At 39.0% G+C, this 18,652-nt stretch overlaps 1 protein-coding gene across 1 annotated transcript; it reads right to left on the reverse strand.

Moving 5' to 3' along the window:
- Positions 1-606: 606 nt before the first annotated feature.
- spopla (speckle type BTB/POZ protein like a) lies at positions 607-18,292 on the reverse strand. The gene is made up of 12 exons (XM_088930330.1): positions 17,830-18,292; positions 12,526-12,702; positions 10,056-10,191; positions 9,431-9,552; positions 8,497-8,648; positions 7,986-8,113; positions 5,911-6,088; positions 5,305-5,360; positions 4,482-4,604; positions 3,834-3,976; positions 3,690-3,743; positions 607-3,139 (listed from the first exon to the last, which is right to left on the reverse strand). Exons 3-12 carry the CDS (start codon positions 10,131-10,133, stop codon positions 2,995-2,997), a joined length of 1,179 nt encoding a protein of 392 aa, XP_088786456.1. The 5' UTR covers positions 10,134-10,191; positions 12,526-12,702; positions 17,830-18,292; the 3' UTR covers positions 607-2,994.
- Positions 18,293-18,652: the final 360 nt, after the last annotated feature.

Below are 18,652 nucleotides of genomic sequence, written 5' to 3' on the forward strand. Positions count from 1 at the left end.
GAGAAATAAGTCTATAAAAATACACTTAATATACAAAGACACTATATTCAAATACATACACATGATTACAATTCATGCTTACCAGTATCCTTGCCTCCTGATGTGAAAAGCTCAACAGGGACAGGATTCTTCATATCCTTGAATTTAGCAATAGAGCTGCAAATATCAGTCTGATCATATAAAATGATCTCTTAAAAAGACATTATTGTTCTATAAGAAAGTAAAATTCAATTTCAATCAAGCCTCAAGATGATCAGTATAAATTGGATAATTCTAGATACAATATAGGAACATCAAACTTACTTTAAAACGTCATTTTAAAATAAACATTTTAATTTCAAAATTTAAAAAAACTTTACATAATGTATATGTTCTTTGATATAACTAATACTTTTTAACTAATTTTTTGTAGGGAGATGGCTTCAGAAGAATCAAATGTAACATTTTCAACTTAAAGGCAAAGGGTAATTTGAATTCTATTAGTCGTGTTAGTTCTGGTTAGTAATCTGAAAATGTTACCAGCAACTTCTAAACTAATGATTTACATCAATTCCAAATACGAGGCCACAAAAGGTATTTAAATAAAGGCTAATACACATCCTTGCATTTGATTAAGAACTGTTTAAACAGCTAACATGACTTACAAAATATCATTGATACATAATAAATAAACTCGTCAACATAAGCAAATCAACTGATGAGAACAGCTTAGAAAAGCAGTACAGTACCACTGTTTCAAAAAACAACCATCTCTACATTTTGTACAACATCACCATAGCACAGTGTCTCAGACAATTTTTGGTATATTTACTGTGTGCGTTATTTCATTTCAACAATATCTATTGGTGGGTTTAAATGACCTTATGGAGTAATTTAATGTTCAAAAGTAATGTAATGAATATGAATATTTCATACAACTTTGAGATCACTTCCCATTTATATTCACCCTTATTTAAAGGAAGTAATTTGATTTTCCACACATTAAGTGGAAATTGTTTTCCTACACACTGTGTGTTGCGACCTGAAATTCCACATTAAACAGTGGAAAGCAAAGCTTCCCTGCATTCTTGAAACTGCAGACGGCATAATTCAGTTGCGTTTTGGTGGATTCATGGTGGACTGAAAGCACCAGAGCATCACCGAGTGTTGTTGTCATCAACAATTTGGAAAATCAAATGGACAAAAACACAAATAGAAGAGAAATGAGTCTGGTATGAGCCCCACACACACAGACTCTCTAAGAAAACAATGGCTTTTTATAATGCCCAGAACACAGTTTTAAAGAAGATCATGTTCGTATCATAATCAGAAAGATGCGTAAAAAATGCCCTTTTTTAGACTGTAATATGAAACGCCACACAAAATTAAATTCTGAAGAACAGCATTTCAGTTGATGCTTGACACTCCACATTTACTTTAATAACTGTGACGACAGGCCAAGACACAGCAGCAGCTCTTTTGTTGCAGGTCCTCCTGTTTTGGCACAGGCCAACAAAAGATTACTTCATTGTGTAGAGAAAAAATAAGTACAAATACAAAAAACACCAAAGACTGACCTAACAGGGTTCACCTGAATCTTCTATTTCAGATAGTAATTCCAGACTGTGCTTTTAAATACAGGGGATAAAGTAATATCTCTTGTACTTAAACATAGCTAAATAGCTATCTTATTTTGAGCAGCATCCTTGTATGAAGTTTTTCAATTGAGGCAATTTTAAGATGACACAGCACTGTCTTTAGCACTGTTGTGGGGGAAACATTCTTCTGGGATATCTAATCTCTCATCAATCTAATGTAACCAATTTTGCAGAAATTGAATTACTTGACAGCATTTCAGATGTCATCTTAAATTTGTAAAGTACTTGAGACTAAACAAAGCAATTGTAGTGTTGAACTTTTTTTTTCACACAACTAAAAATGCCACCAAAATAAAGATGCTCTGCATCCTATAAGTCTTCAGTTGCTCTGGTAGAAATGTGGCCAGAAGGAACGCTGCACGTGAATAAATCCAGTTCAACCAAATAAATCTTTTATACACACAGCTGGGGACATGCCTTTTACAATATGAGACCAAGAACCATAGATTTCAATATACAATTATTTCACTGCAGTTTTCACAATACAGGCCCATATATTAATATTTTGATTTTTTTTCTAGAAGTTCCCAAGCTTTTACGATTAAATATGCAACTGCTAGAACTTCACTCACTTGGTAGAATGCAGGTTAAATCAGGTCATAAAGTAATGAAGGAATATTTTCTTAATAACAAGGTAGAAATCATAAAAGTAACTGTATGCTTTTAGCTGTTAACAAAAATAATGTTGGACAACAAATATACTTCACGTTTAAACCAAGGGTTTAGGCATTGCTTTATACAAACCTATCCTAAATCTTTTGCTAATCACCAATATTTTGTCAATCAGAAATTTATACAATGCATATCAGGGTTAGCAAACATTTTTCCAATGTTCTTTTTAATGTTCGAACTTCCTTTAAGATATTGAAAAGTACAACTCACAATAGTCTTTATTATGGGCCACCCTTTTTAAAGACCAAATAAAGACTTTGCATTTAAATACGGTTTCACACTTTTTATGTTGTCACAAAGGGGCTAAACATTAAATTTGTACAGCATTCCCATTAATCCAACATATTAATGACACGTCCCAGAGAACAACCACTGCATTATGGGAACTAGTGCAATCTGGAAAGGCCGAGTCTTTGTGACAAGGCAGGCACACAGTTAAATACAGAGATACATAAACTCCTGGAGCAATGGCAGATATTTTAAGGCCATTTTAAATGACAGAAAACATTGCAAGTAAAGCTGAAGACCAAAACTGAAATTATCCATCAGTTTGAAGAATTGAAGTGTAGACTGTTCTCCAAGTACAAAGACTACTGCATTTGATCAGAAAAGTGTCCCACTCTTTTCTGTCTGCTTTTGTGAAGTCAGAAATACCACCAGACTCTTTAAAAGTTCTGTCAAGCAGTTATGACTGTTTTAGCCGCTTGCGTGGAATGCCAAAAGGAGGACACTGTGCAGACGCCAGGGCTCGGAAGGCCTCTGCGACTAAGTGAGGGTGGGAGTGGATCATCGATTTCCAGCCTGCAGTTTCCATGATGTCTGTTGCATGACTGCAAACACAAAGAAAATTCCAGTCAGACTGCAATTGAAACTTCAGAAATAAAGAGGGATGAACAGCTCAAACCACAACTGAGTAGAGAAGATTAAAAAAACGACAAGACACTTGGGGGGGGGTCATAAATTTGTAAACATAGGGAAAAAAATGAGAACAAGAAAATTATAAAACTAACATGTCTTAAATATGACTAAGAGTTCTAAAATGCCCAAAAGCTAAATTGTTGAATAATTTCATTTACTTTTCAAAAGACTTAATTTAACAATGTGACCTTGACAAGTATAGAAACATGTTGTTTTTCTACTCATCCCTGGTGATCACAGAAATGTGTGAAAAAGCATTAAAAGATTAAAAAACACTTGGGAACTAAAAAGCAGGTGATAATATTTGGGTTTTATTCAACTAGTCAGGTTCACCTTTAATAGGTGCAGTGCTACTTCTAACATGAAAAACATGCACCAATTAGACAGATTTCAATGCATCTCATCTCGGCTGATAGGAGTCCAGTACAAATCACGCGTTACACATGTCTGCTAATAACATACTTGCTGTTCCAAGTCTTTCCATCTTTGCAGCCCAGTTGTCTTAGGACACTGCATCTGTGGCGAGAAACAATAAAAGCAGAACAGTTGTAAACCAGAGACTAGAAAATAAAGTATTTGCCCAAAGAAAACATAAGCGACACTTGCCTGTTGATGAAGTCTATTGCTTGTGCTTTCAACTGCTCGGCGCTGTGCAAATCTGCCAGAATAAGTATATCTGCAACATTTTCTACAGAGAGGCTGCTACACAAAGCTTCTTCGCACATGACCTTTAGGCGCTCCAAAGCATACTGAGAAAACAAACAGGAGGCATTAAATGAACAGCAATACCCTAAGAAGTCCTAAAGTCAAGGGAATAAGGTTGCAAAAGAGCTAGGAACAAAACGTGTTTAAAGCAGTTCTTTAACAATGGTATGCTATTATTAGTATGAGGAAAGAAACAGAGGAAGATACAGAGGAGGGGAACCTAAGACTACCAAGATTCAAGGGTTTTCTGAATACAATTGCAAAGACACTGGTGTAGAAATAAAATAATGATGTGCTGCTTTTTTTTGCTTGCTTATTGTTTTTTAACAAAATACAAAATACTGAAATGGGCAAATTTAATTCATGGGAGTCTAATCCATTTCCCTGTGCTTAATATCGTGAAACAGTGCAAGTAAAAAAATAACTGAGTGTTCTGATAAATGCAATTAATGGAACCACACAGGATAGTGCAGACATTATATTAAAGTGTCTCAGCAGCCAGATTTCAGGCTACTAACAGCACACAGCACCATCACTTTTTTTACTTACTTTATCTGCTGCTGCTAACAAGTTGTCAGCCATCTTCTCAAGATTTGGTGCTTTTCCTGTGTAAATGAACCTCATCATCTCCTTAAACACATCAGGGTCAACATCATTTATATCTACTCGATTCTGCAGAGACAGAAGTGTGCAATTTTGCGTTATCACAGAGTCATTTAATTTGTCAGCGTTCACATTTTAAAATAATTTATTATAAAGTTCCGACATACTAAGTAACAACAGCAAAGTATATCACATTTTTCTCAGTATAAACGGGTGTAAATATAATCAGTAGGGAGAACAATCAGTATTATTGAGATTCATGGGCAGCATTTCACTAACTAGTATAACAAAAGGTCCTATCCAGGCTTATCTGTTCAGTACATGTTATAACACTAAGTCAGTAACTATGCAATCTTCTAATAGAATATTAGATATAATTCAGTTTTTTTAAAGACAGGTTCATCACATCTGTGGTCAGAAGATTAAGTACACTGGTGTAACAAGAGTTAAAGAAAGTAAAACTAAGAAAAGTGAATATTTTACTCAACCTTAATGCTGACAGTATGCTGGTATCACCATTGTCTGAAGAAAAACCTAATAGAAATACTGCAAGCTTCTCGCAACTTTCATCAAATACAAAGTATCCGATTCATGGATCTTATATGAATATCTTCTGCTAGAACACTATAGAGACATGCCCCTAGTGCAACAGAGGTTTTTTATTAAGACCTGGACAACTTTGTTCCTCTTTTCACATCTTTATTTCTAACCTACGTGGAGAGGAAGATTAAGACTTGATCAGTACCAAATTAGGAAGCAAAAAACTTGCCTTTTTACTTTCCTCCATTTCATGTTCAAACATGGCATTAAAAACAGGTGATCGTGCTGTAAAACAGGAAAACAAAATCTGAAATGGATACACAACAATTTTATTTTAGAGGTATGTGTAAGGTTTCCTCATAACTGTTGTGACAACCCAAAACCGAACCCGGGCTGCACCTTGGATAGGCTCTCAGTCCTTCATAAGGTACACATAAGCAGGGACAACTTAGAGAAAAAACTGTTGCAAAATTATAAAATTATAATTATACACTTTGGATTTTATAAAGTATTTTCACCTGTTCAACACGGCTGTCATTGTGCATTTTTGTAACTGATTTTCAGACAAAACCCATTATTATATTTTTATATTATGATATATTTGGCTACTTAGAAACCGTGCAAAATTTGCAAGTGGCCCTCATTTCAGAAGATATGTTTGATACACTCCTCTGAGAGACAGAGTTAAGCAGCAGTTTTTGCAGTGAAGATCACTTAATTACATAGTACTGCTCACACAGAGATAGATGGTGAAAGCCAGATGCCCCTGCTTCTTCTGTCAGGCAAGATGCCGGGTGTGAAGAAAAACTGGATTAAACCCTCTGTGAGACCTCACCTGCTAATATGGATTTGTGAGCTTTGAACTCCTGTCCTCCTACGTGGAGGCTGCAGTCTGTGAATCGCGAGCACTCCCAAAGATTTCCTAAGTCATCTGACAAGCGGCATTCAGGAACCTTCAACATGTTCATATTGGACTGACCGGAAATATTCACTGAATCTTGGACCACGCTTACCTGAAATGTTAAAATTAAAATATTCATCTTACTTTAATAAAAACATATGAATGTTTTGAAGCAACTTTGGAAATCAAATGAATATCTGTGAGGAAGAAAATACGCATCTGCTTATAAACTGTGACTGTGACTTGGTACTGCAGAAATTATTACAGCACTCATAACCTCTATCCAAAAAAGTTCCCTAGCAGAGCACTAACCTGACAGAGCAAACACACCATAAAATGGATACATAATATACCTTCAAATACTTCTATATTTTCACAATGCCAGGCAATATGTGAAACCACAGAGACAGACAGAAAATAGGACTGGTTTTAATTTTAAAATATTTTAAAGTACTTAACAAAAAGCAAAAAAATCAAGTTTCAACTTTAAGGTCTAACATGAAACTGACAGATTGACATGGGGCAAAACACTACAGCTGGGAGAAGAATTAAATATTCACTCTTGTCGCCGTCTCATCCTGCGAACACTGAATTTGGTAACCAGCTTGTGCCAGGCCCGTTTGGCCCACTGCTCATCACACATTCAGAACCTTTAGCTCTCTATCACATATAGAAAGTATTTTATTCTGAAAGGTTTAATTTGAAGTGATTTTCTGCAGTCGTATTCCTGCCAGAGGCAATACAATTTTCCCGTTGTCAAAGAAGAGCTTTGTAAGAGAAAGATAAACCACAAATGCAAGGCTAACCTGCTAGCTCAATCATAAAGCATCGCCAAGCACAGTCCACATTCATTAGTGTCTTCCCAGAGATGTCTTTAATTAATGTAGAAAGATATTCCATCTTCAATTTACAACTAATCTGCTTTAAGAAATTGCCAATTTCCCTTATAAACCTGGCAAATACTTGTTACAATCTTTTTTTTTATTTCAATAATTGTATTCATAGCAAATTCATTGGACAGCTTATTTAACTTGTCTTCCCTAAGTGAAAATATGATGCACTACTTTCACACCACATGCTCCCTGGGGACACATTTCAATTATTTTTGCGACTCCAAATAATGACATATAATTACATTGTAATCTTGCCAAGAGAATTTCACACATTTTCCAGTAAATACTTTGATCAAAGCAACATTAGGAACAGTTAAACATCCATCATTTTCCCCAGTCACTAATCAGTCTGCTCTGGCAGAAAGAACCCAGCAGCACGTGTGCAATACATATGGCACTGCGGTCAGAGCCCTCTTCCCTGGTTTTATTTAAAATTCATAGCCCTGCTGCACTGCCTTCTACTACGGCAATTAGATGGAAGTGGCAAAGTTAATAGGATTTACATTCTTCTATTTCCCCTTACATTAGGTTGACAGTATCGATAAAAATAAATCACTGTAAAGTCAGCCACAGCACTATTAAACCATTTCGTTACTGGCACAATCTAGACTGTGGTTCAGCCTCTTTTCTGACCAGGAACAAACAGAAAAGCTTTTAAAGCACAAATACTAACAATTCTGCAAATGGGGCCATCAGTAATGGTACACTTCTTTTAAACTGTGTCACTGAATTAGATTAATTATAAATTTAGATTAAGCCACATAGGACACATTCATCAAGACAAAAACATGAATTCACCGTTCATGTTATGAGAAACTGCCAAATAAAACCATCACTATGCAAAAGATGAGCATTTCCAGACATCTAACCCACAGTGTGATAAAAGTCACCTGATATTATTCCCAACAGAAAAGTCATTAATGATACCGATGCACAATTTTCTTAAGCATAAAGAGACTGATATAAGATCAACAACTGAACACAGCGGATGCTCACAGCAAACAGAAATTAATTCCGTAGCCCAATAATGTCGAGTCTCTGCTAACAAAAATCTTTTCTAGTGGCCGTGAACATTTAATGTTTCTGTTAAACTTGTTTCATAAACTAAAAAATTACCTCACAGAACAATGTAAGCTTGTCATCTGGTAAAAGTCCATTTGCTTCATCAAGCAGAAAATCTCTCCTAATAAATTTTTTGAAACCCCAGTCCTTCCCTTGGACAAATCGATACGCTCTTTGGCTTTCTAAATGGAGAAAGAATCAAAAGAGGGAGGGAAAAAAAACAAATTTCACTTATATCTTCCTAAAGCCATTTGTACTGAAACAGTTAAGCAGGCTTCTCAGTAGCAAAACAGAATTTTAATTACTAGGTGACAAACAGTTATGAAACATCAACTCACAATGGGCAACAGTCCGATATTTGTGGTTGTAAAATGCTTTTGTACATGACATTATGAGTTGGCTGGCAAATTATGTTTAGCTCATTTTTTGTTGCTAAGTGCCTTGAGATCCCTTGGCATGATAAGATGCTATATAATTTGACATTCCCGTTGTTAACAAAATGCTAACAGGCAGCATCAGTGCCTTCTGTGGTGACAAAATTAATGGTAACATTTTTAGCGCTTACCCATAGCTTTAGTTTCTTCTCTCTTCGCATTCAACAAAGAGAACTTGAACTTTGCTCTTACTTCACTTTTGGGACAACTAACTAGCAGTAAATACAATGACAAATAGTCTTTGCTTTCATCATCCAGTCCCTTTGGGTTTACTCTCAGGCACCTATAAAACAAAAAGTATTTATGAAATGTTCAAACAAACTGAACTTTAGTCGAGAGACGAGTGATCAATGAAGGAAAACAATTTGGGGAGAAAAAAATCAATGGAACAGAAAATGGCCAAGGGATATGAACCTGGCTGAAACTCTGCTGCAGACCATGAGTAAAACTGACGACAATGATCAAATGAAAACTGAAGAACTGTATTAAAGAAATAATAATAAAAACAGCACCAAACATTAACCCCACTCTTAATGTTGTAGTGCTACGTACGGCACCAGCAGGAAAGACCACGAAATACTGACATCTGCCAAAAGAAAAACAGGAAGCAGCAAGCTAATGAGGAGACACTTGCTTTTCCACAGGTTTTGCTACACTATCCATCTGCCTTCTAACCACTGCTTCTAATGCAAGGTCACAGGGGAGCCAGTGAGCACCAAGGCAGGGGACAGCTTGGACAGGATGCCAGTCCATCACGGGGCAAACACTCACAACAGGGCCAATTTTCCCAGAAGCCAATTAACCTACCAGTACATCTTTGGACTGTGAGAGGAAACAGGAGCACCCGGAGGAAACCTATATGAACACAGGGAGAGCAGACAACTCCACATAGATAGCAGCCAAAGCCAGGAACCGAACTCAGGGCCCCAGAATTGTGAGGCAGCAATGCAAACCACCGTGCCACTGTGTCGCTTCGCTACACTACACTAACAGGATTTTTTTGTGTGGATGTACTACAAATAAAACTTTTTGGCTCACTTAGAGGTTGTAATAATGGAGTCTTACCATTTCATTTTATCATTAGGTCCAGAGGAAAAAGTGGAACTCTTCAGAACTTCCCCCATCTCCTCTCGACAAAAACTAAAGTTGTTTATGGTCCACATGTAGGAAAACTTCACTACTTTAACCTAGAAAACAGCAGACGTCTTTAAATTTAAGATAATAACAAATCAGAGAAAAGAGTATACAAATGGCTTCTGGCAGCATATTCCAAATTCTCGTTGGGCAGAAACAACAAAGGAAGTTGAAGCAAGTTTCTTGAGGTTTCTGCGGTCTTCATGTTTTTTCATGAAGAATGCAAAGCTACAAAAACATTTTGACACATTTCAAATGTGATGCTCTGGTATTTCATTGGACAATGCTTCATATAATGTTTTTTTTTAATAAGCAGAGTGTAGTCCACTTGCTCACAACAGGATAATGTTGAACCACAACAAAACGGTGGAAAGATTTGAAAACACTGCAAGAAACTAACAAAAGGAAGTCTATACAGCAACCATGATGAGAGCTTTAAAAGCCAAAGGCCTTACTCCTGCTGAGCTGTTTTTCTCGAGGAGTGAAATCACACCAGGCAAGGCCTTTGCAGCTTGCTGCAGTGCAGAGAGCCACGGGAGAACCTCAATTACTCTACCTGTGTGTAACACCAGCTTTCTGCCACAGGTCCACTGGACATCTCTCCAGGGGGAGGGGGGGTGGGGACCCCTGACATCGCCACTTTGACCAGCTGGCAGGGTGCGCCGGGGTGGCTCCGAGTTTCAGCAAGTAACCTTGAAAATAAGGAAAGCAAGCGTGGAAGTGAGAAAGAAAATGATCTTGCCTCCATAAATGGTGTTGCATTAATTCTTAATAAGCTGCACTCAATAATATACAACATACCCGATTCCAGATAATTTCATTGTTAAAATTCATGGCAGTTTAATAAAGAGCAGAAGGGCCCTACCATAAATTGTTTTACGCTGAGTGCTTTTACATATCACAGTAGTTTCAATACCAGCAAACAAATGTAATACCAGTTGCTATGCACACAGATGTAAGTAGTTTCCTACCACCATTTTAAGTATTTGCTTCTCATGACACTTTTTTTTAAAAGGCCAAGTCAAATGCACAGTATGTACAAGTCAGCACTCATCCCACTCATGAATGGAGAAAAGAGAATTTTTGCTTGGTTTTTAGATTACATTACTTTTAATTTAACTTAATTAACTTACCAAGGTAAAGGTAATTGAAAACTGACATTTTTGGGCACATGCAAGCATAGCTCTAAATTTTCTTTTAAAAAATGTTGTACATGGACATTTGTCAGTTTCAATATCGGTTAGATTTGAAGCAGTCTCTCCAAGCCTCCTCCTTACAGCTGGTTTCAAATGATGAATGAAAACAGTTTGCTCAATTTCTTGCTTCGTTCCCCCTAGTTCCTGCTAGCATAAACAAATTCCTCATTTACTGTCGCTGGTTCCGGTTAAGTGTCTCAACAGGCCCAGTGCAGGTCTCCACATGTTCGACAGCTACACAGAGTTGCGGGTGTGACCATAAACAACAATGGGATGCAGTCCTAATGCAACTGTAGTTTCAAACCTGGATAATGCTACGATGTTACATTTCCATTGTGATTTTACATCATCACATATATTGCACAAATAAATTAAATTAAATTGCCAGTTGGGCTTACTACTGACATCCATACATTAAGTGTGCCTACCTGTGCTTTAAGAGCTATAACAAAAATTACTTACTTGTGTTGTTCTTTGGATGCATGTTAAGACTTGTATATGAATTTGCAACTAGTACATCGGCCGAAAGCACCTTGCACAAATACGTTATCTAGACCACATACAGAGCATGGACAGCTTTGTCCCTATCGAAGTATTCAAAACTGAAGTTCAAAAACATGATTTGACAGAGATTTTTCAAACGCTATTATAAAAACTAACAGTCTCAATTGTTTTTTTCCCCAGATCAATAAGGCTTTGAATTTTTGCAATTTTACAAAACATATTTACAATTTCTCTTAAAAGAGAAAAGAGGCCTGTTCTACGAGGTCATCATATGTTTCAAACCAACAAATTAAGTGTAACACAAAAACATAACGTTCATTTCCAAGTGCTGACAATTTGGCAGGGTGCTGAATATCAGACATCAGCTTAACCATACAGTATTTTAACGTGTCATGTTCATTGAAAATAACACGTATGCAATGCTGAGTGTCTTTCTTGCACTAATAGAAACTATTGTTAATATGCCTTTGGGACTTATTTTGGTAGTTGGCCTTTCAATTTTGTCTAACATAAAACTGAAGCCTAACACACTGCTGCGGGCTGGAGAATAACTCACACAAGAAGCAGTATAATTAACAGGGCTAATATTACCTAATAACAAGTGTTAGCACATTTAAAATATGGCATTAAACAAAGCACTGCATTAATCAACAGAAGCAGCAGTTAAGAATTTCCTGCGTCCCTCCAAACATATACTCTATTGGAGGAATTTATCTATCGTCATTTCCGATTTATTCCTCAAATACAAGCACCCCGTAAGTTAAATACTCTCCCACACCGAACATAACGCTGCCAAATGTCAACAAGATCCTAGACCACATTTTAGTCATACAAGTATGAGATGCTAATTTGGATATTTGCACAGGTACCATGGTACAGAGAGAAAAAACTGGGGTGAGAAGATATTCTGCACCAGAGAATGTGACAACTACCTAACTATATGAATGTAGCGGAGTCTTTTGTAACAATTTCTTAATATTTTAGGTTAAAAGTAAAGAATGTGCCATTAAGATAAATTAGATACTAATTGAAATATCTTTAAATATACAATTTAAGAAAGCCTACATCTTAACCTAATAATAACCTTAAAAATATATATGGAATAACGACACTTTGTTAGTTCTTCAGCAATTAATCAGACCATACAACAGCTCACATTCTGAGGTGTTTAGGTCAATAATATGGAAGCTAAAGATTCGAAAAGTAATAGTGATAACCAGGAGAACTTTCTGATCAATCAAAAGAACAAAAAAACACCTCTGCCCATTCTGGGTTTTACTGCGATTTAACAAAGCAGGTGGAGTTTACTGAACTGTCTGTACTTACCAAGTCTTTTGGTGAAGGCAGAAATGTCATGCTATTACTGAAGTGGTGAGCACACCATGAACACAGGACAGAACGTGGGTGAACGGCTGTTATGGGACAGCAGTGAGAATATGAAGGCAGAGGCTATTTGACTAAGTAATCACCGCATCCTTGGTGACCATCACTGTACAACCCATCCTAAAAAAAAAGAGAGAGAAAATAATTCATTTAATGGCACAGAAGATGTCCATCTGAGAAGAAGTATTAAACTAATAAACTAACAAGTCTTGGGGTGGTTTTAAACTGACAAGAAAGCACAGTACGATGAGCAGCTGTAACCTGCTAAAAAACTTTTTTCAGAGGACCTCTGACAATGTGAGGAGGTATTATAAAAAGGGACACCTGTACTTCTGACATGACATAACAGTGAAAAGGAACTGAACTAAAAAGAATGTCATTCTCTGAAACCACAGCTCCCAGATTCAGGGGTAAATCATTCAGTAGGATCACGAAGAGTTCACACAATGCCTTCTCAAACCCACTGCAGCCTTTCCTGTCCAGTCTGAGTGTGGCGTGAATTCCAAAAAAGATTCTAAGAACATGCTGTTACTCAAAGAAAGTGTTGCACCCACTGATCTGCTTCTGAGAAAAGAGATAAAGGTATAGGGCTTATAATCATTAAATGCCTCACTACTTTCCCACTGTCAAAACAAGGTTTAGGCTACAGCGGCTTTTTAACAAGAGATCCAGAGCTGTATAATTTCTAAAACAGTATGCTGAATACAGAAACAGAGCTGCAGACAAGCACTGACAGCTTGCATCAGAAATTAATTGGAACATATCCACCACCTGCTATAATTCTTTCAACAACCTTAGAAGAGCCATTATTAAGAAATGTTAACAATATTGAGAAAATAAATTAATAACATTTAAAAAACAGTATGAAATATATAATATTGCGTCTAATATATTCAGAATCCCAAATTAAATGCATAAATATCATCATCAAATATTGTTGACTTGAACTTCAAAATACTATGCTCACTAAGCCTTTTCTTTCTGAATATTTTCTGTGGGTAGAGAATAAAACAAATGAACAAAATGTAAGCATATGTAGGCAGAAGCACAATGTAAAGTAAAGAATCTTAAAATTTCACAATGAATTAGTACGACATCACACTTAGTATAGTGTGCACAACAGCACAAACAGATCTTGCTGACTGGCCCGACTGTCACTAAGTAGTTGTTAGTGGGGGCAGAAGATCCTTAGGCAGAAACTCGGAGGGACGTACCACTGAGGGGTTTGTGTGGGTGGAGAATGGGTGCTATTTGGGCGGAACGGTGGCTATGTGGCTAAGGATCTGCGCCTGTGGCCGGAAGGTTCAAATCCCATGGCCGGCAGAGGAATCCTACTCTGTTGAGCCCCTGAGCAAGGCCCTTAACCCCCCTGCTCCAGGGGTGCCGTATACATGGCTGATCCTATGCTCTGACCCCAAGCTTCTCTCTACCTGTCTGTGTGCCTGTGTGTCTCATGGAGAGCAAGTTGGGGTATGTGAAAAGACAAATTCCTAATGCAAGAAATTGTATATTGCCAATAAATTGATCTTATCTATTTTAATGTTTATATTATATTTTATTATGTTGGGGAAATAAAGAGTATACATTTGTTTACAAAATAAAATCTTGTGCACCTATACAACCACTGCTCTGGTCCTGGTTCCCAGGCCATTAGGTCTGTCCTACAACGACAGACTAAAAGAACAAGATCTTGTTCAGTCTTGAACAGAAAGGGCTACAAGGAGAAACACAGCTGAGGGGTTAAAGAACCTTCTCTTGATTTGTGACCTTTCTCAGGCCTCACTCCTCCTACACAACCCTTTTGTTTGCCCTCTTTACAGGTGGCCGACTTAAGATCCTGGTTTTCGCCTTCCAGTCCCGTCATCACTCAGCTCACTCCTCTCTGCCCTTACACCCCCCTAACGCTTCCCGGTTCTCTTCTGCTCTGGCTCAGCTGTTCCTCCTGTTCGCTGTCCTGCCTCTTGTGCTGCTCACATCCCTGTGTTGGAGCCAAAAATTTAGAAAGATGGAGTCTCCACTTTCGCAAACCCCTTCTGAAAGCACCACCTGTTCCAACTACATTGTTCTAATTTCCATAACTTGTATTGTTTCACCTATTCAACAAGTTCAGTAACAATGTAAGTTACACTGGATAAATATTATTAAAATATGGAGCAAGATTATCTCAATAAAAAAAGTCCTGTCCAGTAAAGATATCCTTTAAAATATTCTTCACGACTAATGATGATCTAAACCCCAGCCAGCTGGTTATACAGCCAGCGCTAGATGAGGGATAAGCACAGACCTGTACCACTTTTGTCAACAGCACGCTAGTGTACAGAGATGGCCCTGAATATAACTGCTCAGCATAAACTTGTAAAAATATAAAAATAAGTAGCCTGTCTTGGAAAAACAGGCCCGTGGACTATGACATGTAGTAATTGAAAAGGAGGCATCCCAAGCAGCTCCACCTGTAAGGATGTTCACCTGAGAGCAGCTCAAACTCAGTGATTGTAGGTTCGACTGTGGGTCAGGTCACTAGCCAATCAAACCCAGAACTTCCCAAGTGGCAGAACACAATGGGCGATTAGGAGGAGGTTGGGTTTAGTTAAACAGGACTCTTTCAAATCTTATCAACACAGCAATCCCATCAACTTCCAGGCCCTTTCAGGCACATGATGTCAGTGAGCGACACCCCTAAACCAGTACTGAATTTCCAGTAAGGGGCTGTGGTGAGCGTGACATGTCAACAAGACAAGTGACTGACAGATAAGAAGGTAAGAGGAATCTTAGATGTGAAAAATAACTGGCTATTCCAGGTGGGTATAAAAAAATAACTGGCAATAGTAAAATGACAAAAAAACAGCAATAGAAAAAAATACAAAATCTGTGCAAGAACTACTGAGCATTCGTTCCTCTCGAAAAATGTACGAAGACATAAGAAAAATTAGTATAAGGACCAAATTGAAAAGCTTTCTAATGCAGTCATGGACAACTCCAGCACTTCGGGAGTAACAACAAAAGGTCACTTGTCAGATGCTTTTTGACTAAATGACCTACAGAAACAATGATCATCAACAGTGTTATTTTTCTTACGAGGGAGAGCAACACGAGCTGTTCCAGGGACTTACATCACTATGATTTCGATAAGATGTGTGGCAAGTTATTTTCTCCAGGTCTTAAGCAGTTTCTCCAATAAATTTAGCTCTTAACCCAGCAGGATTCTGCCTCTGAGGTCTCTTGGTTACCCTCCCTTCTCCTCAGCAATGAGCTGTACAGCAGCCCGGTTTCCCCAGCAAATACAGCACAGCAGGGAAACGCCACTCTAGTTGCTCCTCAATGCTGTTGAGTCTTCTAGCTTCCTGGCAACCTAACACTAAATCCCATCTTGGGATCCTTAAATCATTATACCTGTGACATCAGAAGAAGGCTCTACAGCAGAAATGTTTACTTTTCAGTGCAAAATCAACCTCTACTTCTTCCAATTTCCAACTTTCAGTCTAATGCAGCTTCTGAAGCTAATTATCTTCCAACTCAGACCTCTGGAAACAGTTCAAAATTTTAAACTTGGATAATTTGAAAAGGCACAGAGTATCATGGAGAATATCCACTCACACCCTCTGGTATACATCATCTACACATCATTTAGTGATAAATACAACTATAACCTGTTCATTACTGATATATAGCAGTTGTTTTTCTAAACGGCCATATTTCAGCTAACAGTTAACACTCTTAACAAATCCTGATGACTTTAGATTACTTCTCTTACTCTGTGTTGACTCTTGAAAGAGTCTAATCGGACTACACCAGTGGCACAAGGCGATTCCTTCTTGAGATTAAATTGTCATTGCAGCTGCTTGTGAACATGACTTGTAAAGAGTTTGCTTCAACAGTGCAACAGAACTGTATTCAGGAAAAGAAGCAAATATACAAATTAAAAGGCAGCAGTTAAACGTTATTGGACTATCAGGACATTTACATATAAACACCTATTTCATAAAGAAAAAGAGGGGCATTTAAGTGAACAAACCCTTTCCAGAACAGCGAGTATCAATCTGTTCAGACAGTAAAGCAGCTTCTGTTGTAGGCAGTTCACCTACCCTGCCTCAGTCACATATCCAGCCACTGACTCACTGACAGTCCAGGATAATTAATTGTTTGCTGTTAAAAAGACAGAAATGTAAGTCTCCATAATAGTGTTACTTTCCTCTTATCCCCGTTTCCTGCAATCCTGTTTCTACAGTTCTGGTCCATTAAAGGCCAGTACAAAGTATTGTGACTTTAAAACCTTCTGTTTAGGCAAGTTTATGTTGAACAACCTGCGATGAGCGACGTAGACAAACTATTCCAGATAAACTACGTGTGAGAAAACTGCAACCAGGGCGTCGGGACGGATTTAATCTAACCGACACTAAAGTATTAGAAATGTTTGCGTGTATGAATCGCTGCCTCCTGATGATCAGATGCTTAACTCCAGTATTTACTTAAAATGAAAAGGCATTTCGAAACAGCAATTCTGCCATTTGTCATCGCCCGAGGTTAAGACCCGATATACACCCGAGAGAGAAGTCCCCAGGCTCGACCCGAGAGCTAAAAAACTTTTTTTAATCCTAAACAGATTCCCAGGGGACATCTGTGCACCACCCACCACCGAAAAGGGAGTCTACGCTGTGCCCTAAGTGAAACTATATTCCTCCTCCTCCTCGGCGCCGCACAAAGAGCCGCATCTCAAGCGAAACTCGCTGGGAAGTTTCAAAGTTACAGTCCGGCTGCGCTCCGACACAAATGTATCGAGTTCCGGCTCCGCCGGGATCGCGGTCCCTGCAGGGTAACCTCTCCCCAGCACCGTCACACCGGACAACACGCCAGTGAACAGCAGCAGCCTACTTCCTCCGCACGTCCTCCACATCCACGACTGCCCACACGGCGGAGAGAGCACCGCGCCGGGACCCCGGTCAGCCCACGGCTGGGCTCCGGTGCGGGGAGTGGGGGAGCGGGGTGCGGGGAGCGGGGGGACCCCTCTGCCTGGCCTAAATCACCCTCCCCGGCCCGACACCGGCACCAGCCCCCAACAAAGGCCCACTGCCCACTGCAGCCTCGCAGGGCTTCATACCGACTTTATTCACCCAGCGCAACCGCACCTGGAAGCCCCTCAGTCCGGCAGAGGGGCCTGAACCAGCAACAACGCTCCCCTTTGTGTAGGAAAAACCCCAAACAACACCGTGGGAAGGAAAAAAAAAAGAAAAAATAAAATTGTGTACGAACCTTTCCTTCACTCCTCCACCAGGGACAGACCCCACACATTTGCTCTTTGCAGCTCCCCTCGCTTTTGTGTTAATGTAACACTTTTAAATACAACTTTTAATCCTTTCCAAAAAGGGAATTATTGGTGTATTTTGCTCTCAAAACAGCTCAGTGCCCATAGCGGCGGCGGCAGCCCTGCTCTGCTCCTCAGCAGCTCACGCATGCGCGATGCGCCCTACTCTTGCAGAAACTTCCTGCTTGCAGCGCCGGCTGCCTGCGCCCTGCCTGAGCCCTGCCCTGAGCCCGCTGCACCCCGCGGGCTGGCACCCTCTGTCCCGCAGAAACTGCACCCCCCCGGCCCGGTGCTGGGCTCCCAACACGGCCGAGTTGCGGGATCCTTGCGGACAGTGGCGGCACCTGCCCTGGAGTTGTGCTGGCTGTGGTTTCAGTAAATTACTAGGCCTTGGTGTTCTGCTTGTTCTGTGAAGGTGTAGTACCAACAGAGGGCTAATGAGGGAGAAGGACAGCGCTGTAGTTGGTTCAGAGTGGCTGGCAAGACCGATTGATTTATAAGAGGACAATTCCTGTAAACAAATCTTTAAAGTGGGTTAATTCAACCAATAAGACACTGTTGTATTTTGCTAGATTTTCAGGCATTCATTGAAGACATTACTGTCCGTGTTTTTTCTGTGCACAGATATAAAAGTGACTCTTAGTCACTAGATGCTCTGAAGTTTTCCTGGTCATCTTTAGAACCTTCTGATTCCCCGCTGTGAATAACGACACTTTCATGCATCACAGGAATAGCTTTGCTTTAAGCGGAAATGTGCTTTCTGTCAAAATA

The sequence above is a fragment of the Atractosteus spatula genome, chromosome 13 (assembly GCF_055471065.1).
Source record: "Atractosteus spatula isolate fAtrSpa1 chromosome 13, fAtrSpa1.hap1, whole genome shotgun sequence".
Lineage (NCBI taxonomy): Eukaryota > Metazoa > Chordata > Actinopteri > Semionotiformes > Lepisosteidae > Atractosteus > Atractosteus spatula.